The sequence below is a fragment of the Notolepis coatsorum genome (assembly GCF_963971535.1).
Source record: "Notolepis coatsorum genome assembly, chromosome: 20".
In the NCBI taxonomy this organism is placed as follows: domain Eukaryota; kingdom Metazoa; phylum Chordata; class Actinopteri; order Aulopiformes; family Paralepididae; genus Notolepis; species Notolepis coatsorum.
In genome coordinates, this window is record NC_140184.1 from 30,318,842 (window position 1) to 30,341,221 (window position 22,380).

The following is a 22,380-nucleotide window of genomic DNA, read 5'->3' on the forward strand; positions in this document are numbered from 1 at the left end:
AGTGTAACGTGTGGAAGGGTCACACTACCTCCCCCAGATCCTTCCCTCGCTGTGCAGGTGCCCCGACCGAACTGTAGGAGTCGCTGTTTACAACCAGGATCCACCCCACCGGCTTTCCGCTGACACTGCCAATTGTGTCAGTATGGACGGTCGACCAAGCCGGATGTACCGCAGCTGGATTCGATCCCACTGTCTCTGCGGTGGTAGACAGACGCTTAGTCCGCTGCCCTACCTGGCTGCCCGTTTATTCTAACCAGCTTAGTTCTGTTGCATTTCCAATTTATTTATTTAAATTATAAATTTATCAGGGATCGATAAGGGAATCGATAAAGAATCGTATCGATAAGCAGAATCGATAATGGAATCGTATTGATAAAATCTTATCAATTCCCATCCCTAGTCATTTGTGCTTGTTGCTTTGATGTGCAGTTATAGAACGTTTTACAATCTGACATTTTGGAATTCTTTTTCAACTATATTTTCTTATTGGTGCATTGCATTGTTTGTTTTGGAAGCTAAAGTGGGTGTCTGCGCCATTGTTCACACTGCCATGCATCCTCTGCTTTTGCAAACGAAGACAGGGTTGCCAGTGTTTTCCAAAGTCTCTGTCTTTGGAGCTGAAAAATGCAGTGTGTGGAGGCTAGGTGCAAACGTAGCAAATCGTCTGCGGTTTACAATGAAAACATATAAGGGTAAACAAGCTCTAAATGTTAATGACTCTTAACACTTTGAATGCCCAGCAGGGGGCGCACATTTAGTGCTTGAATGCCCAGCACCACTTCAATGTTAACGTTAATATCGCCTAATCTATGTTTTAAATTATGGCTATGTGTCTAATCTGCCCGTCGCATTATCAATGACTCATTTCCAGTCAACATTGTCGAAGCGGATTGTTTTTTTATCGGTTCATTTCCGTTTTATATCATTTTGAAAAGCCCTTGTTTTCACGGAAAAAAGAAGAGATTCCATGATAATCGCTCTGTACTGGAATATTCTAGAACGTAATTTTTCGGCCTATTTATGAATCGTTTTCAAATAAACGCTAGATTATCGATTATGTGTACATGTGCACGCTGGTGCCGCTCGCTGAAAATCGATTCTCTCAGTTCCTGATTGCTTTTACAGTAAAAAAAACAGCCATATCACATATAGGCGGAAAGCTTATATCTCCGTGAAAACGGGTCTGATTATCCTAGTCAAATAGATTCCTTACCTGAGATCAGATGGTATCCAAATGGATTATTCCAATTCCTGATCGCCATTCTGAAAATCGATCCTTTTATTGATCCACCGCGTATACTGTACAACACATAAGGAAAAGGCATCTTGAGCAGGAACTGCTCAGTTAAGAAAAGCCCTCTTGAAGTAATGGTATGTATTCACTTGTGTGTGTGTGGTGTTGTGCTACAGGGTGCACCTGGGAGTTTGCAGCCATGGTGGGCTACATCAAGAAGGCCCATCCCCAGACACAGCTGATTGTGGTGGGCTTCAGTCTGGGGGGGAACATCGCCTGTAAGTTCCTGGGAGAGAACAGATCCAATCAGGAGAGAGTGCTGTGTTGCGTCAGTGTCTGCCAGGGCTACAGCGCTCTAAGGTTGGTGGCTGTCCTCCTAGCTTCTCACTATCAATTACTGTCCTTCTAACTTCTCACTATCAACTACTGTCCTCCTAACTTCTCACTATCAACTACTGTCCTCCTAGCTTCTCACTATCAACTACTGTCCTCCTAGCTTCTCACTATCAATTACTGTCCTTCTAACTTCTCACTATCAACTACTGTCCTCCTAACTTCTCACTATCAACTACTGTCCTCCTAGCTTCTCACTATCAATTACTGTCCTTCTAACTTCTCACTATCAACTACTGTCCTCCTAACTTCTCACTATCAACTACTGTCCTCCTAGCTTCTCACTATCAACTACTGTCCTCCTAGCTTCTCACTATCAACTACTGTCCTCCTAGCTTCTCACTATCAACTACTGTCATCCTAACTTCAAGTTTCAAGTTCAAGTTTCTTTAATAGTTGTCATACAGAAGTACAGAATACTTTCATACAAAATGCTTCTTACTGTTACGCTCCAGAGACTGTGCTAGACAAGATAGTATCAAATAACATAGTATAGCATGTAATTTAGAAGAAGAAAATGAGGTCACAGTGTTCGGTATAGACATATGTACAATGTTCTGAGTTACCATATAATATACAATACTATGCAGTGTACTAATGTACAGTACTATCTAGTGCAAAGCAGAAATGGGATGAGGTACAATTTAGGTACAATTTACAGTAAGGGGTACGAGTTGTAGTGCAATCCTTCATCAATAAATATAAAGTGTGGGGAGTGGGTGCTACAGTGTGTTTGTTTAAAGTGGGTGTGTGCTATAAAGTGTGTGGAGTGGGTGCTACAGTGTGTTTGTTTAAAGTGAGTGTGTGCGTGTGGATGTGTGTGCTATGTGCGTTTGGTGGTTGTTGTTGTGTAGTGTTCATTCATTGTTCGTTTAGCAGCCTGATGGCCTGGGGATAGAAGCTTCTTCTGAGTCTTTCTGTGCTCGCCTTGAGACTCCGGTATCGCTTGCCTGACCGCAGCAGTTCAAAGAGGCAGTTGTTCGGGTGACTGGAGTCTTTAATGATTCTCTTAGCCTTGCCCTTGCAACGCTTGTTGTAAATGTTCTGGAGGGTGGGGAGCCCCCCTCCAATTGTGCGTTCGGCTGAACGTGTCACTCTTTGTAGTCTGCTTCGGTCTTGTGCAGTGCTATTCCCAAACCAGGAGGTGATGTTGCCGGTCAAGATGCTCTCTATTGTACATGAGTAGAAGTTCTTAAGGATCTTCTCACTATCAACTACTGTCCTCCTAGCTTCTCACTATCAACTACTGTCCTCCTAGCTTTTCACTATCAACTACTGTCCTCCTAACTTCTCACTATCAACTACTGTCCTCCTAACTTCTCACTATCAACTACTGTCCTCCTAACTTCTCACTATCAACTACTGTCCTCCTAACTTCTCACTATCAACTACTGTCCTCCTAGCTTCTCACTATCAACTACTGTCCTCCTAACTTCTCACTATCAACTACTGTCCTCCTAACTTCTCACTATCAACTACTGTCCTCCTAGCTTCTCACTATCAACTACTGTCCTCCTAACTTCTCACTATCAACTACTGTCCTCCTAACTTCTCACTATCAACTACTGTCCTCCTAGCTTCTCACTATCAACTACTGTCCTCCTAACTTCTCACTATCAACTACTGTCCTCCTAGCTTCTCACTATCAACTACTGTCCTCCTAACTTCTCACTATCAACTACTGTCCTCCTAGCTTCAGTAGCTATCAGCTACTCAATGTCACTCACTCACTCCCCTAGTGACAGCTCACAGGAAATTCACTTTGCATCTATGACCGTGTCCTTGTTTTTTCTGTAGTACCTTAGCAGGCAGCAGCCAAGTTCTAGTCTAATCCTGACTGTTGTTATAGCATATGTTGCTATATATTGTAAAGTATTTATGTGCTCAAATTTAAATATTTAGCTTTATGTTCTACCATGCTCATGCATCAGCGCTGTCAGAAACACACAGCAGTATGTCCTTGTCATTTGAAACACGATACAGAAGCCTGTGCTGTCAACACAGTTTTCAGGGGGACACATTGGATGGTATTCAGTGGTTTGCCAAGAGCTTGGCAATCACAACAAGACAAGTATCCCTTTGCTTCATTTCTGCAGTACTTCCCAGGCCAAAATGGTCTGGCTTTGAGCTGGCTCTGACTCTGTATTCTATATTCTCGTCTCTGCCTTAATCCCTTCCATTTGATTAGAGGGGGATAAGAGGGGGATCTACAGTTGGCACAGTCAGGATGGACTGCCTGGAAATAGAAATGTTTACGCTGTCCACCCTTTACACATACAGCCATGTTAGTGGTTCAATATAGCCCTGTTTGTGGTTCAGTACGGTCATGTTTGTGGTTCAGTATAGCCATGTTTGTGGGTTACTATAACCATGTTAATAGTTCAGTGAAACCATGTTAGTGGTTCAGTATAGCCATGTTAGTGATTCAGTACAGCCATGTTAATAGTTCAGTGAAACCATGTTAGTGGTTCAGTACAGCCATGTTAATAGTTCAGTGAAACCATTTTAGTGGTTCAGTACAGCCATGTTAGTGGTTCAGTACAGCCATGTTAGTGGTTCAGTACAGCCATGTTAGTGGTTCAGTACAGCCATGTTAGTGGTTCAGTACAGCCATGTTAGTGGTTCAGTACAGCCATGTTAGTGGTTCAGTACAGCCATGTTAGTGGTTCAGTACAGCCATGTTAGTGGTTCAGTACAGCCATGTTAGTGGTTCAGTACAGCCATGTTTGTGGTTCAGTACAGCCATGTTTGTGGTTCAGTACAGCCATGTTAGTGGTTCAGTACAGCCATGTTAGTGGTTCAGTACAGCCATGTTAGTGGTTCAGTACAGCCATGTTTGTGGTTCAGTACAGCCATGTTAGTGGTTCAGTACAGCCATGTTAGTGGTTCAGTACAGCCATGTTAGTGGTCCAGTACTTTTTGGAGTGTGTTTGGAATGACAAAGTTCTGGTAGGTGTTAGATAGCACTCTGTAGCGTATCTCTCTGTGTTTGCTGGACTGAGCCACACCTAGAATTTTGAAAGGCAGCCAGTTTCTCTTGGCAGGAACAGTGTTGGGTCTGTCCAGAGTTGACAGGCCTGGTCTGCTTGGATTTTGGTAGGAAACTATGTGTGTCGGGAAGGGGATTGAGCATACAGAATGAGCAACAAAATAAATAAAAGGGATTACAGCCTTTTTTCCACCCCCTTAGTCTATTTTGCTTTCCCATCAATGGCATAACTAAGACCAGCCCTATTGTCTGTCTGCGCTGGGGCCAGTACGCCAACATCGTACTAACAAATATGCCCATATGTAGTTTTTATTTATTATTTTATTGTACTTTTTCTCATTACATATAAAAACAACAGAATCCCTCATTGATCATTATTTCATTAATGCATGAAACCTCTTCTATTGCTTTAAGCTGTCTCCCCTAGTGAGCTGTATCCTATAGCCTGACGCTAGGCCTAGTCCCCACCAGCCTGTCTCTCTCTTTGTGCTACGGATTACACAGTGAATTGTTCAGCTTGTTGTGTGGAATGCAGACAGCTGACTTCCTGTGTGTGTGTGTGTCTGTCTGTGTCTGTGTGTCTGTCTCAGGGCGCAGGAGACCTTCCTGCAGTGGGACCAGTGCAGACGCCTCTATAACTTCCTCATGGCCGACAACATGAAGAAGATCATTCTGTCCCACAGGTATCTGCCTTGGTCCCACACATATAGTGCGAGCCTTATATCAAAGACAAGGTTTAATATCATGTCAGCTTTATGGGCAATAACTGTTTCCCGTGCCAGAATAGCGCAGTGAACACAATCTATTAAATAAAGACTGTTAATGTTTAGCTTAACCCAGACATCACAAATCTGTATTACCTCTGCCAAGGACGGTTTTGTTTTCACCCCCTTTTATCTGTTTGTCTGTTTGCGAAAAAAGGTAGGTAATGGCTGTGTATTGAAGCTCTTGGTGGTCAGGGCATGCAGCCAGCAATATGAGATGTCTAGTCAGGACACAGGAGGCAGGAATGACCTTTGGGGAGTTTTTATTGTGAACTAAATGTATATATACACAGATGCACTATTACTATTGCAGTACTTACTATTACTACTATGGGAGTGTGGTTCTAAATGAGTGGGAAACAAAATAATAATAATAATAATAACTTTATTTGTATAGCACTTTTCATACAGAAGTTGCAGTTCAAAGTGCTTCACAACATTAAAAAATACAGGCATAAGCGAGCATAAAAAATTAAATACAAAAAGATAGAGAGGTAGCAAGGTAAGGTAAATCACAGTTTTTCAGTAATACAAATAATAAAATAGAATGGATTAGATAGAGTAAAAAAGTGCAGTTTGATTCAGTTTAAAATAGGCAAACGATTATTAAATAGAACGGACAGTAAAAAGTGTGTAAGATTGTTCAATAAAAAATATATAACAGAGCAGTGTATCGCTCTTAGTACTTTGAGTTTCTTTACAATGTTCTAACATACAACAGAGCATCGCTCTAACATACAACAGAGCAATCCATCGCTCTTACATACAACAGAGCAGTCCAGGGTTAGAAATTAACGGGGGCTTGGGGCAAAATGCCCTAAAAAATGGACCAAATGCCCTCAAAAACCAGTTATGGGGGGCAAAAAAATCCCCAGACAGTTTACCAATTATATATATATATATATATATATATATATATATATATATATATATATATATATATATATATATATATATATATACAGGGAACAAAATAAGCACCCGCAAAGCGCCAATGGCGGGCAGATTTGAACAAAATAGTTAATTTCTAACCCTGGAGCAGTCCATCGCTCTAACATACAACAGAGCAGTGCATCACTCTTAACTTTGAGTTTCTTTACAAAGTTCAGTTTTGAATTACAACAGAGCAGTGCTCTTAAAATGACAGTGCATAGGAGGTAGTGAGATATAATTTGCATAGAACCGACACATGAATTTGATAGGAAGTGTATGAGAGTAGGTAGGGTAAGAATAGTGCAGGTAAAGTACAATTTGTCAGGATATCCCTGATGTTTCATTGAAATGCCTGAGCAAAGAGATAGGTTTTAAGCTGTCTTTTGAAGATGTCTAGCGAGTTGGCTTCCCTGATGTTTTGGGGTAGTTTGTTCCACAGTTCTGGGGCATAGTTGGTAAAGGCTGCATTACCGATCCTCTTTTGACTGTTTCTGGGAGCCTCTAGTCCAGTAGCTGATGATCGCAGTGTTCTTGCTGGCCTGTAATTTATTAGAGTGTTGGCGATGTAGCTAGGTCCCTGTCCATTTAGAGCTTTGTATGTAAGGAGAAGGACCTTAAAGTCAATTCTAAATGTTACAGGAAGCCAGTGTAAAGCAGCTAAGACTGGACTAATGTGCTCTCTCCTTTTGGTTCTAGTTAGCAGTCGGGCTGCAGAGTTTTGGATTAGCTGAAGCCTCTCTGTGGTTTTCTTACGGAGACCTGTGAAAAGTGCATTACAGTAGTCTAACCGGCTAGATATGAATGCATGAATTAGCTTCTCGGCATCGTTTTGATTAATAAATGGCCGTACTTTTGCTATATTTCTGAGATTGAAGAACAATGTTTTCGTCACTTTGTTAATATGAGAATTGAAGTTCAGTTCTGAATCTATGATAACCCCGAGACTAGTGACCTCAGATTTGATCCAAGGGGTTAGTCCTCCCAGGTTCTTTATTATTCAAAAGACATCAACATTACATTACATTGCTTACAACATTGCTCTACTATCCTATAATTAACATAAACCTCATGAGTGGGACTAACATTTTCTGCAATTACCAGAGATAAAACGGTGCTAAACTAAATAAAACGAACTGTCCAATAATTTAGTACACATGGGGATGTGGTACTGGTGATATATATGGTCACCACTGCATCCTGTGTGATAAAGTAGATTGGTCTTCTCTGGCAGAGGCAAAATAAACATTGTTATCGGCTGGGAAATGACCACATTATATTACAATGTCGCTAGATTGGAACTATGGACCCTACAGTATCTGACCTGCTCAAATGACTGGCTTATGCTTTCAGGTCCCCAGAGTACAAACTGAACTTGGTAAATCTGCCTTTTGTTTTAACCCTTTCACTGCCACACTACCAAATGGTTAACCCTTTCACTGCGACAATACAGAAGGTCACTGCCACACTACAGAAGGTTAACCGTCTGTAGTGTGGTAGTGAAAGGTTAACCTTCTGTAGTGTGGTAGTGAAAGGCTTAATGCCTCAGCTTCTTGGAATCATCTTCAACTGACACTAAAACATCAATACCCCACGATCACATGGACAATTTAAAAGTAAAACATGATCACAAACCTCCCTCATGATCACAAGCCTAACTGTTTTTGATTGATTGTTTTCCTTTCTTTTTATTTGTGTTTTGACTTGTTTTAACTTTCCTGTAATCCAGACCACATTGGAAATGAGGGAAAACCTTAATGTCTCTTTTGAGAATTAAATAAAGATTTGAAAATAGAAATTAAATGGTCATATTTGTGTCAACATGTTTTCTCAACTGTGTGTGTGTGTGTGTGTGTGTGTGTGTGTGTGTGTGTGTGTGTGTGTGTGTGTGTGTGTGTGTGTGTGTGTGTGTGTGTGTGTGTGTGTGTGTGTGTGTGTGTGTGTGTGTGTGTGTGTGTGTGTGTGTGTGTGTGTGTGTGTGTGTGTGTGTGTGTGTGTGTGTGTGTGTGTGTGTGTGTGTGCGGGGTTTACAGGGTCAGTCTGTTGAGAGGAAAGTCTGCTAAAATGATAGATGCTGACCTCAGTCGTCTCTACACAGCGACCTCCCTCATGCAGATAGACGACTACATCATGAGGTGCGTCACCAGCCACACATGTACGGCGGGGAGATCGCCCCCACTTAGGATGGTGACAGTGTGTTGTGCACTGTAGTCAAGAGAACATAATGTTCAGCTCTCATAATTCTAGGGCTGACCCCTATTAGTCGACTAATCGGTCGAAAGGAGCCTTAGTCGAATAAAAAATTTTTTTTTTTATTATTTTTTTTTTTCATTCTTTCCAAAAGAAAAGAGTTAGAAGCGTGGCTAACGCTAATGGCACGCATACCAGAGGCTAACTGCCTAAGAAAACAGGCACAGAGGCACTGAAAGAGGATTTCACCCATCTAATGAACACACTAGACTAGACAAATATCAAGATGTATCCATCAGTGGACCAATTGCAGGCTATTGCAGAGGACAAGAAGCCTTCAGTCGACTCCAGTCGACATTAACACTTTCAGTGCCACCAGGTGGCGCCAGAGTTAGCGCTTGAATGCCACCATCGGCGCCAATGTTGACCTTAATATCGCCTAATCTATGTTTTAAATTATGGCTATGTGTCTAATCTGCCCGTCGCTTATCAAAGAATCCTTTTCCAGTCAGTGCTGTCAAGGCAGATTGGTTTTTTATCGCTTCATTTCCGTTTGAGAGCATTTTGAAAAGCACCCGTTTTGAGGTAAAAAAAAACAGCCCATTCTGGGCCATTCTGTAATAATCGTCTTTTACTGGAATATTCCAGAACGTTGATATTTGTCGGCCTATTTATGAATCGTTTTCAAATAAACGCTAGATGATCAATATTATACGTACACGCACGCCCATTCGAGCCGCGCTCTGATAATAGCCTTGTTCATTTCCTCATGGATTTTTACAGTGAAACATTTCACAAAACAGCTTATATCTTCATCAAAATGAGTCTGATTATCCTAACACTGATAACATAGATTCCTTACCTGACATCAGATGATATCCAACTGGTATATTCCAATTCCTGATCACCATTCGAAAAAATCGATAAGTGTATAGATCTAATGTGATACAGTAGAATTCATGATCCGCGGCGCTCAGAGGATCCATAATGAACTCTAGTAACCCCGGCTGCATCAGTGGACTGGAAAATGTGGAGTACAGGATTTTTTTCCCCCATCCATTTTCATTGAGTCCATTCCAAAATCCCTTATGTCATCTGGGAGACGATAGGGGGCGCTTTTTTCCACATCTGATCGCCGGCGGCTCTCGGGTAGACTAGGGTAGGCTCGCGTGATGCAATATGATTTCAGATCGCTAAAAAAAAATCAAAAAAAATCAGAGAAATCTTGTGAGTGGCTTTCAACGTAATATTAATAATTCCGAGAAAACTCGTGAGTGGCATAGAAAGTGTTAAGCACCCCCACAGCCCAAATGGAATGATATTTAAATATTTTTTTTGACTAACAGCACATTTTGGCCAATCATAGTCGACTATCCAAATCCTTAGTCGGTGACAGCCCTACATAATTCTGAAAGCCAGTTTTGATAATGCAAAACGATATTCTGGTTAAGCAGGTTTGAAGCAGTGAGAATTGAATGATAGTGGTCCAGTTTCCTGTGGTGATAAGAAGCACAATCCTACATAATAAGGTTGGGTGTTCCTCTCTGGCAGAGAGAGGTATTGGAAATAATATTACTTCATATCCTATCGTACACAATCCAGTGATTGGCTTACACTTAGGGCGGAATCCACAAAGGGTTTGCGCGGCTTTTCCCCGATGCATATTGCGCAGCGGATGAAATGAAGGTGGCCCATGCGTTGCTTCAGCATTGCGTCTGGTGCAATTGGCATGTCCCCTTTCTATGTAAATGAGCCTCTTCACAGGTGATGATCATGGCAGCAGTAACAGCGTGACTGCGAAATAATATTTCGAAGGAGAATATCACTCTGGATGAAATCAAGGATGATATTGAGCAGTCAATGTTGTGGTGTTATGCTCCAGAATAAACTATTTATGTATTCCGAGTTGGTTTCCCACTTCAGTTTGAAGTTTGTTATTTTTTTCTTTTCTATATAAGCGTCAATTAAATGGGATATAAACAAAATTAAATATAGCACAATAGAATATAGTACAATAGAATAGAGTACAATTATAAGTGACGAAGCTGTCTTTTTTTTTTTTAACACTGTCGGCTTCCCCAATGTCGTGGGCGCGCTTGCCTGCACTCACATTGCAATTGTACCACCCTGAGCACGTTTTTCGAAATAGGAAACATACCTATTATATCAATATCCAGGTGGTGTGCAACACCAGTAATTTAATTACTAATGTGGTTGCCAAGTTCCCTGGGTCAGTGCACGACAGCTACATCTTTCGGAACAGCAGTCTATACCAAACGATGCAGGCCATGGATGGCAATACCTGGTTAAAAGTATTCTTCAGAAAACGTTTGTGCTGTAATATTCATTGCAAATATAGGAAAAACTATGCGCTTTTGTATCATAGGGGACGGCGGATACCAACTCCATGGGCTGGCTGATGACTCCTGTGCGTAACCCAACGAACGTGGGAGAGGCAGCAATGCAGCATACAACCGGGCTCGCATCAGAACGCGCGGTGTGATCGAGCGCACATTTGGCTTATTAAAGATGCGTGTTAGAGGCCTCAATCGCACTGGTGGGGCAATGCTTTACAGTCCCCAACAAGTGTGCCAGATAATTGTGGTTTAAGTTTAAATGTAAGTTTATTTGGATCCCCGTTAGCCACAGCAGTGCTGGTTCTTCCTGGGGTCCATGACACGTAAAATACAGTTACAGACTCTATACACTCACAACATTCACATGGCATACAGACAATTAAAACAACAATAAATACTCCTAATCAAATTCATAATACAATACAACAATACCTACTCATAATTAATTCATAATACAATACAGCATAATATACTATTTAGCTTACATACATTATCTATGTTCATATCAACCAATTATACAATCTTCTAATAATATATCCATATCAGACCCATACCTTTTCATCCACGTATATTCCTATCTCTTTATCAGACACATACATTTCCATTTACGTACACTATATTAGGGAATGTCAATTCATTATTATATTATTATTTATTATTATACAGGCCTAGGTTATAATCACAATAAAGGGGTGGTGTATTATAAAATGAAATATTGCTCAAGTCTTACTGGACAAAATAAATACAAAGAAAATATGAATTAATGTTCAATCTAAATAATACCTCTTCTGTATTAGAAAATCCAGCTTTCAAGAATATATCTTTGTATCTTTTCAATGTAATGTAAATTATAAAACAGTAACCTCACAAATATATGCATAACCTGCAATTAGTGTACAAGACGAATTTATTACACACGTAATCCTTAGAATGATTGTATTTTATATCATCATAAATCAAACCAAAACATAATTTTGAGGCATGTTTTTGAAATGTACTCTTAATTGTCCTGACTGTCTGATGTTTCTGTATTTATTAACGCACTATGACATTTTGTGAATGTAACAACTCAACGACATTTGTTTCATTTATCGAGTATAAATGAAGATAATTTTTTTTTATTGAACTTTATTTAATTTCTCAAGAAAGCAAGACAAACAAAATACAATAAATGTAAATGAGAAATAAATGAGTGATATACAGTTTCGAAAAATATGGTGATCAGTTTTACAATCGAGAAGTAATTGGTAAAAAAATATGTATTTTTTTTTAAGTGGGCAGAAATGAGCATGTCTAGCTTGTTTAGCTTTTACACGTGTGTCAGACAGTGTTGACAATGCAGTGTTTTTGTTGAGCAGGTTTTCAGCAATGTGCCGGCCTGCTATCCTAATAATGCCTCTGCCCCCCCCCCCCCCTCATGCGTAGACATGTGTCTAATGAGCTGTTACTTCTGTTTTCAACAGGAAATTCCATGGCCACAGCTCTCTCAAAGAATACTATGAGAAGGAGAGTTGTGTACATTATATCCACAATGTAAGTGAGAACTCCCTCCCTCTCTATACATGTTGTTGTTATTTTAGGTTTGGTTAACTTGTAGGACTCTTAATAACACTTTGATTACCACTGGTGAACATGGTAAAACGTGGTTAAATGCCAGCACCCACTTCAATGATAGCGTTGTGAACGCATAATCTCTGTCTTAAATTATGGCTATGTGTCTAATCTGCCCGTCGCTTATCAAAGAATAATTTTCCAGTCAACATTGTCGAAACGGATTGTTTTTTAATCGGTTCATTTCCGTTTGATAGCATTTTGAAAATCACCAGTTTTCGCGGAAAAAACAACCCATGCCTATGATAATCGCCTTTTAGTGGAATATTCCAGAACGTTGTCATTTGTCGGCCTATTTATGAATCGTTTTCAAATAAACGCTAGATGATCGATAGTATATGTGTGCGCACGCACGCTCGTGCCGCGCGCTGATAATCGCTGCTCTTATTTCCTCATGGCTTTTACAGTCAAAACAGCCATATCACATATCACATAAACGCTTATATATCCGTGAAAACGAGTGATTATCCTAACACTGATAACATAGATTCCTTACCTGAGGTCAGATGGTATCCAAATAGTTTATTCCAATTTCCGATCGCCATTTGAAAAAATCGATAATTGTATTGATCCATCGTGTGTACAGTATAACCCATATTCGCCGTGGCTCAGAGGCTCCAGAATGAACTCTGGTAGACCCCGGCTGCATCAGTGAGAAGTAAAATGTGGAGTCAGAAATCCGTTCTCCCATTCACTTTCATTGAGTCCATTCCAAAAGGGTGATTTACCATCTGGGAGACGATAGGGGGCGCTCTTTTCACATCTGAGCGCCGGCGGTCCCTGGATCTCCAACGGTAGGCTTGCGTGATGCAATATGATTTCAGATTGCTAATAATACAAAAATTAAATAAAAAAAACCCGAGAATACTCGTGACGTGGCATTCAATGGTCGGCGGGTAAACCCGAGAAAAGCCGTGAGTGGCATACAAAGTGTTAACACAACAATTTATGAATGAAAAAATATAACGTCCCCACACCCGGAACGATAGATACCCGATGTTGAATGGGCCATAGTAATGTCGATATAGCTATAATATTTAAAAAGTTATAGCCCTGCAAAAAAGGTAAACATCTCCATAGGTTACAGCACTGGCAGACTGGGCCCAAGGATGGGTACAATGCATGGCGGACAATGTGTTAACTGTAACATCTGCATGAGCCTGCATTTGCTTATGTGAATATTTAGTGTTAACTTACTATGTGTATTTGAACAACTCTTTTTGTTGTAGGTAAATGTGCCACTGCTACTGGTGAACTCTGCAGATGATCCGCTAGTTCACGACTCACTCCTCACCATCCCTCGCACATTAGCAGGTAACTAACCGCATGTATCATAGCAACAACAGCAGTACTCTACCCCCCCACCCAGTATCCCATTTGGTCAGCCATTTGGTCAACCCATTTGGTCAGCCATGTTCTCTTCTGACTGTTGTGAACCAAAATCGCATGAAAAGAAAAATAACTGCACCAAATGTTTGTTTTAAGTAAATAGCAACCAGTATCCGAATAGACTTAAACCACAATTTAGGACCCCAACAATATACATTTGGAATTGGTACAAAGTGGCATAAAGTGTTGGAGGGTGTATTGCAATCACTCCTGTGGTTCCGTCTATCTGTCCGCACCAGCCATACCTTCTTTTATTTTATTAAGTATTCTTCTTAAGTATTTTATTTGAATTAATTTCCATCATTGCCCAGTGAAATCAATGATGATGGTAAACATAATTGCAAGTGGGCGCTACTACACAAAGCCTGTCATCTTGTTATATGCCCATGTTATTATAAATTGAGAAATCTAGTGATCTATAAGATTTATAATTTTTTACAACAGATGTGTTTGCTAACGTTAGGCAACGTTGTGTTTTAAAGGTGAAGTATTTATAATGTTTGCTATTTGGCCAAAGATATGGCTGGTCTGAAGTATAGGGGCAGAACACAGTCTCCGGGGCAGGAGATAATCCAAACCAGGAGATTTTATTTTTAATTTCTTTACAAGTGAAATACAAATACCTTGGTGCCTTGTGGTTCATAAACAGTGCATCTCAATCAATTAGAATATCAAGGAAAAGTTCATTTATTTCAGCAATTAAATAAAAAAGGTGAGCCTTTATTTATAAAAATTGATGATCATGGCTTACGGCTAATGAAAACCCAAAATTCTGTATCTGAGACAATTTGAATATTACAGAAGACCAATAAGAAATAAATATATATTACAGAAATGTCGGCCTACTGAAAAGTATATGCACTCAATACTTGGTTGGGGCTCCCATCACTGCGGCGTTGCATGGAGGCAACCAATATATAATTTATTGAGATGCACCTGTATATAGCTGATGTTAACCAGATGGGCTTTGCCACCTGCAGAGGTGTAGGCATCTCTCAAGACTGCCCTTCTAGTTTAATATAAATAGCTTGTATTGCTTTTTAACCTAATGTTACTCAAATGTGTATCTGGTAAACTCATAGCTCACTGGAGCTCGTATTCCCTTGTTTATTTTCACCTGAACTATCTTGTTAAGTGTTCTTCCTTGGCTTAATACAGATCTGCCCATACCGCTTACTAGGAGTCACAGTAAGTGTCATCCATAAAATGAGTATGAGTACTCAATCTATTTTTGCCCAAAGCTCTTTGCCTCGTTGAGCAGTGGAATGTCATCAACAACTTGCCCTAAAACATATGGAAAAGATCTATCTGCACATGGTATTTGAATACTAATGTAAATAGGAACGTGCTCCAGGCTCGCCCCACCTGGCTGTGACTGTGGCTGTCAACGTGACACTAGCTTTAGTACCGTATTGGCCTGAATATGACCCTTATTATACGACCACCCCCCTCCACACCCTTTCTTTTCAAGGGGCGACAGTGGCTCAGGAGGTAGAGCGGTCGTTTGGTAATCAGAAGGTCCCTGGTTATATTCCGGTGCCTCCCGGGCAGCATGTCGAAGTGTCCTTGAGCAAGACACTTAACCCCTAACTGCTCCTGATGAGCAGGTTGGCACCTTCCATGGTTCGCTCCATTGTCAGTGTGTGAATGTGCGAGTGAATGGGTGAATGTTTGAATGTGAGGCAAGTTGTTTTGGATACAGGCGCTATATAAATGCAGTCTATTTATAAATGCAGTCCATTCAAGACTTTTTGAAGATCAAATCTTGAAAATAAAGTATAAAGAAAATAAGTATAGTCTATCTGGCCAGAATGTATTAGTAATAGGCTACTAACACATTGAATAAAAAAAGGTACCATAGGTATATATTTTACATCTTTTAAATGAAATTGCCTTGTTTACATTAGATACATTCTAATAATTTATATCGAGCATCATTTATATCATCATTTATATCTCAAAGTGAAAAATAGAACCATAGGTTATATTTCAATTAGACTCTGCCTCATTGAGCACCATGATCTTAAAATGTAAATAACTCTCCCTCAGTCCTGACCTTGGTTAACTTGGCCTTACTTTCAACCCTCTGCAACCTAAAGACATTATTGTCTTTTGATAGCGGACACAGTTTTTAAGCTAGCGCAGAATTTGCACAAAGTGGTACCATAATGACACTTGAGATCACGAAGAATCCGTTGATACAGAGCATGTCATGCTAGCTTACCGGGAAATGGCTAAATAAATATCGCTCCAAAGTTTCATCTCTAGAATCCTTAATGTAAGACAACCTCACTTCTTGTAATCTGCAGGGGGGGGAAATACCATCTTATATTGGTGCCAATATGGTACTTGAATTGATACAGTATCTGTAATGCAGAAGGACTTTCTGATGACTAAGCTAGATACCACGTGTAGAACAGGGTGCAGTACAGGCAAGGTACTATTAGGAATGTTACAACACACACACGTGTACACAAGCACACGGGCAGGAGACTAGCTTTTTCAAACCGTCATGTCCAGCCCTCATACCCCTGGCAAATTATTTCCGCTCAAAGTTAAACTCATCGTCCTGGGACTCAAAACATTCATAAATGAATTCCTGTGTGGAGTCCGGGAGGCCCGCACGCTGTCGTCACTCAATAGAGTTTATTAAATACAAGGCTTCCTCAGGCATATCAATGTCCTAGACCCAAATGTTGCATTTAATAAAACTCTTATTGAGCATGTGATGAAAAATGAGGTTTCCCTCATTTACAGTCACATCAAGTACATACAGAAATAAGCAAAAGAAAAAATTATATCAAATCATAACAAAGAGACAACAAGACGAGGCCAAGAGCAAGTATAACAAATCAATTAAAACACGTACAACTTAATTGACAAAGGTTGGAGATCAATGTTTGAATTTTCTCTGATTTCCAGAACCTGCTTAATTGTATTTTTTTGTGGTGTTTTTACCTTACTAAATATGAACTTACTGGTTACCTTTTCTTCTCATATTGGAATGGGAAGTGTCTCCTGGAAGCTCTCGCGTGTCCTGGAAGTGGCCTATGGGCACTGCACTGCATTGTTATTTATAGAGTGGGCTCGGACTGATGGTACGTGTAACTGGAGGCGCAGATAAACCGTGCCAGGTGGTTCAGCTGGCGTCCCGTGTAACACTGACTTACTGACGGGGAAATCAGCTGGTTCCTCTGTCCCCTTTGCCCTACATAGACTCCGACTCTCTCTCTCACACACACACACACACACACACACACACACACACACACACACACACACACACACACACACACACACACGTCACACACGTCACACACACACACACACACACACACACACACACACACACACACACACACACACACACACACACACATCACACACACACACACACACACGTCACACACGTCACACACACACACACACACACACACACACTTGCCACGCGTCACCACACCTGCTGGGAAATGACTGGACAGATAAACACCATCTCTTACGGGTTTAGTGCTTTAATTAGCTTAGTTAATATTTGACGTGAGGAGCCTACGGCTTAGTTCATTTTACAATTTGAAGCCAGGGCTTTTATGTTGAATAGTGTATGTTGCCAATACATGATGTGGGTCTTTATATATTTTCCCATGCAAGCTAGTGAAAAGGCCCGGAATATTCTATTTAAAGCCCCAATCAATGCATAATGTTTTTGACCATATTAACATTATTTTTGTTCAAGTTTGTTTTTATTGGAGGTTGTTCTTTCTTAACCCATTGCAAATCTGGATGTAGGCCTAGATCTGTCGTTTACTCCAGTGTTACAAAAAAATAAAAACGTTTACATTACAGTCACAAAATTAGTTAGTCCTTGTTTCAAGATCTCAGGCAAATACATGGGCTGTCCAACAAATGTCAAAACGGACTTATATGGTTCTTCAGTGCAAGGGTTAAACTGTTTATTTATTGATTTATCTATTATTTATATAATTTGTATCTTTTGGCTGTTGTGCAACCCATTTCTTAACATTTAGATTAGGGGTTGGGCTATTCCCTGGGAGCCACTGTTCCCGTCATGTGTCAGTATGTGATGTGCAAGTGGCTTGGCTTGGGTCTGTGACCCAGACGCATGCAGCCTAGCCTCTGTTACACTTGTGCATATTGTACTGAAAGCCCTGTTGTTCCTTAGTCTCCCACTAACCCAGATGGAGCAGGAGAATGGAGAGATCTAGGCCAATCCGTCTCCTCTACTGGCCACAGCCACAGCTGGAACACTGAGCTCTTAATGTCTTTAGGACTCCAAAACGGGTTAATGATGTCATATTGCTATGCCCTACTTTAAGGACTTTTAGGTTTATTTTTTAAATCTGTGAATGAACTGTTTATGGTGTCATCTGTGAATGGACTCCGGGGTCATTGAGCTGAAGGGCAGTGGTGCCGGGAGGACCTTGTCCTGTTATATGGGCTACTTATTATGGACTTGACGGGAGTAGGTTTGTTTGATTGTATGTGATGTGTTATGTAGTCTAGGTTCAGTGTTATGTAGCCTAAGTTCAGTGTTACGTAGCCTGGCGGCGGCAGTAGTAGTAGTGGTAGTAGAAGTCGTGAGCCGGTAGTGGGTCGCGAGCCGCCGCGGGGGGGGGGGGAATAAATAAAAATGTATGCAGTCAGGCCACTGAACTTAGAAGCAGGCCAGGCCAGTGTTTCTAGTTGCACCAGCGCAATAGTTAGATAACCTAGGTGGGGAACAACCAGGAGATCACTGCAACTCACACAAGTTGGAGAACTATCTCTCTCTCTCTCTCTTGCTCTCACACACACACAAGGGAGCCGCATGTGATTGGTGGAGGCGGGACCCTTACAAAAAATTGCTAATCATTGACACATGCTAGCCTGTAATAATCCCCCCCAGAAAAATCTACTTTGCATTTGATATATTGCAAATATATGCCATCACACACACTGGCATTTAAAGGGTTAGAATTATAAAATGAATATGTGGTGTTATGATCAGGGCTGAAGTTGAATAAGATTGTATTTTTTATCAATTACAAAAAAACTGAAAATCCATAAAAATCTGTGTTGCTAATCATACATGCTAGCCTGTTTTTTAACAATAATTTGTGATGCCATCACAAACACTGGCATTTAAAGGGTACAAATAAAAGAATTCCTGCACCAGAATGAAGGAAATGAAGTCTTTGTAACAAAAACTTTCCTGGTGGGGGACCTGCTTAAAAAGTGGCCTGACTGGGGCTATATTTTGCACTATATTTCCTGGCCTGAATGATTTCCCCAGTCCGGCCATGGTTAAAAGCCTCCAATGCTTATTAGTGTGTGTGCGTTTGAACGTTTGCATGTTTCAACCATACATTTCCATTTATAAAAAAAAAAAAAAATATTATTAAATTTGTTTTTACCTCTTATAATAGTGGGGGTTGCGGCTATCTGACACCGTTATTTGGGGGTCGCGGCCTGAAAAGTTTGGGAACCCCTGGGTTATATGACCAGAGATTTCCTGTCTTGTTGATGGTAGCCAGCCAACAAACTGGGAGGTTTGGAGATTTTTGGCAAATGAAAGACAGATCACATCATATAGCCAGGTCATTGCGCCCTAGTGTTAACTGAGCAGTTGGTAGTCATCATATGGGGCAGAGGATAATACAACCTCTTCTGTACCCACTCCAGTTGGGATGAAAGGGCCTGTGTGATGCCAGCATTCCAGGCAGAGGCAGCATACTGCAGTGAAGGTCGTATATACTGTATATCCAATGTATATGATCAGTAAGTCATCTATTAGCGTTTGATGTCATAGCATCTACCTGGCTATTCCAGCGAAGGTCATTCTGAATGATGAGACCAAGGATCTTGAGTTTAGGGGCAGCTTGCAGATCAGTGTTGATGATGGATAGTGGTGGCAGTGAGGGCGGGTTCCTGCTGAATGTTCAGTCAGTGTAATATGATGTATGTAGCATAGGTTCAGTGTTGTTATGCTCTGGGCCACCGCGATTGTTAGATGATAAATTGAAGACACCAGTGCGCCACTTTCACTGTTTTACCAATCAAATCTAATCTCTAATCTTTAATAATGGAAAACACATCCTCCATAAATCATTGCTTACATTACACACCAACATGGCTGGTACAGTAGGCTGGGTGATATATTATAATTCATATCTGACTATCTGTATATTTTATTTGTGATACACACTCTTGTCTGATTAAATGCTAAGAAGCAAATGTTAAGTCGGATTTCTCACAAAATAATAAAAAAAAAAATGAGATTGTCAGTTAATTGTAAGTGAAGATTGTCTGGATTATCTAACGTGATTTTTCATACCTAAACAAATTACAATTAATCACAGATATTAGGTGGCATGCAGTGGTTAGGATTGTTGCCTCACAGCAAGAAGGTCCTGGGTTTGACCCCCAGCTGGAGGCCTTTCTTTGTGGAGTTTGCATGTTCTTCCCCTGTGTTTGCGTTAGTTTCCTCCCACACCATTATTTTTCAATGTGCTGCTTTCAGACCTAATGGAGAACTATAGCTTTTGTATGTCCCGTGGTCTGGCAGTCGACCCTGCCACAGGCCACCTACAGTAAGTGGCTTTCGAAGGGGCCCTCCAGCACAGAGACACAGGGCAGATGGTGCAAACACATACCAGTTTAGTCAGAGCAGCTGGAAGTCGCCGCCATGACGGAGGCTACAGTTAAATCTGTGGGGGATGGCAGATTTAATCTGTGTGCATTGATTACCTTGTGCACAACAGATGTGTAGCCCCCCCTGTTCCCATGTCTTAATTAGCTTGACCCAGGGAAGGTGTAGCTGCTTAAACCAACCATCCCCACACCACAACATATTAATATAAATGTACATATTAAAACAGCAAAGACGGGTTGAAATAATTTAGCTAATTACAAGCACAGGATTCAAACGGTTGAGTACCTTTTCTGCGCCGTTGTTTTCTTAGTTGGGTATGAACTCGTGTCAGGGAGCAGATGACTAATACACTTCCACGTATTTCAAAGCATGAAAACGACAGTATATCTGAGTCGGGTAATGGAGTTTGTAATTACCATAGTGTGTCCCATCTATTATTTTAGATCACTGCCTGTTGCATGTTAGAAGTGCACGGCTAAAGAGGACAACATCTCACGGTCACAAAGAGATGTCTCAGACATTTTAATGATCAAGCCTTTTTAAATGACATTTTCCTTAGTTACCTACAATATACAACTGATATTCCTGATGTGCACTTTTTTTTATAAATAAATAAAACAACCTTTATTTAAATGATTGATTAGCATGCACCTTTCGAAAAATGTAAAATTAAAGACAGAATAACACCCTGGTTCTCAAACGAGTCGTCAACGTTGTTTAGAGAAAAGAACAGTGCCCGTTCTCCAGCCAGATGCACTGGTGATCCTGGACACATCACACCTCAGCTGTGAGAAAAGCAAAAAAAAAAACTATTATTTAGACTTAATTAATTACCCAGCGCTTATTCTGGAAAGTAGTTACCGTACTTTTCGCACTATAAGCCGCAGCAGCTAAATTGAATGATGTGTACATATATAAGCCGCACTGGACTATAAGCCGCATGTGTTTTAATTACCATATGTAAGGAGTGGAGCCTGCGGCTTAATTTGACTCCACACGGGAAACCTCCCCCGGCCCGGACACGGAAAGGCTTGACAGATTGATTGCTCTTTCTCGATTCTGTGAGTGGTGGTGCATGGCCGTTCTTATATTGAGCTTTAAGTTCCCACCTCTACAGAGAATGACTCCCATTGGGACACAATACTGTCGGACAAATAACATTAACTCATTTACAAGTTGTATTAAGTTTAGCAAATAAGGGAACAGATAAATAACATTTCAATGCAGTAAAAAAAGCAATATTTCGATTTTCGGGTTTTGTCCACATATAAGCCGCACCGTTATATAAGCCGCAGGGTCGAAAAATGGGGAAAAAAGCCGCGGCTTATAGTCCGAAAAGTACTCAAACAAAAACAAAACCACTAATTCCTTACCTACACATGTTAAAATGGTGCATTTATATAGCACTTTTCTCAAACTCTTTACAATTTGTTCCTCACATTTTACCCATTCACTCACACATTCACACACAGATGGTGGAGGCAACCATGCAAGGTGCCAATCTGCTCATCAGGAGCAGTTGGGGGTTAAGTGTCTTGCTCAATGACACTTAGACACGCTGCCCGGGAGGAGCGGGAATCAAACCGGGAACCTCAGGATTACCAGACAACTGCTCTACCTCCCGAGCCACTGTCTATGTTGTTATCTATGTTAAAGTAGATAACTGTGATCTCTGATCAGAATAAAATTGGTCTTGCCTTTAACACTTTGAGCGCCAGCCGTGTTTTCCTTTTTACCGGCTGGAATCCCACCATCCACGGCCAATGTTAACGTTAATATCGCCTAATCTATGTTTTAAATTATGGCTATGTGTCTAATCTGCCCGTCGCTTATCAAAGAATCATTTTCCAGTCAACATTGTCAAGGCAGATTGT

General features: G+C 40.7%; 1 protein-coding gene across 1 annotated transcript in view; it reads left to right on the top strand.

The window, feature by feature from the left end:
* LOC311247365 (monoacylglycerol lipase ABHD2) overlaps positions 1-22,380 on the top strand; it is a 73,529-nt gene that overhangs the window by 40,669 nt on the left and 10,480 nt on the right. The window contains exons 6-10 of the mRNA XM_084337740.1: positions 1,411-1,594; positions 5,207-5,299; positions 8,344-8,445; positions 12,321-12,390; positions 13,698-13,782. Of these exons, the coding sequence (XP_084193866.1) occupies positions 1,411-1,594; positions 5,207-5,299; positions 8,344-8,445; positions 12,321-12,390; positions 13,698-13,782 (534 nt within the window). The remainder of the gene's footprint in view (positions 1-1,410; positions 1,595-5,206; positions 5,300-8,343; positions 8,446-12,320; positions 12,391-13,697; positions 13,783-22,380) is intronic.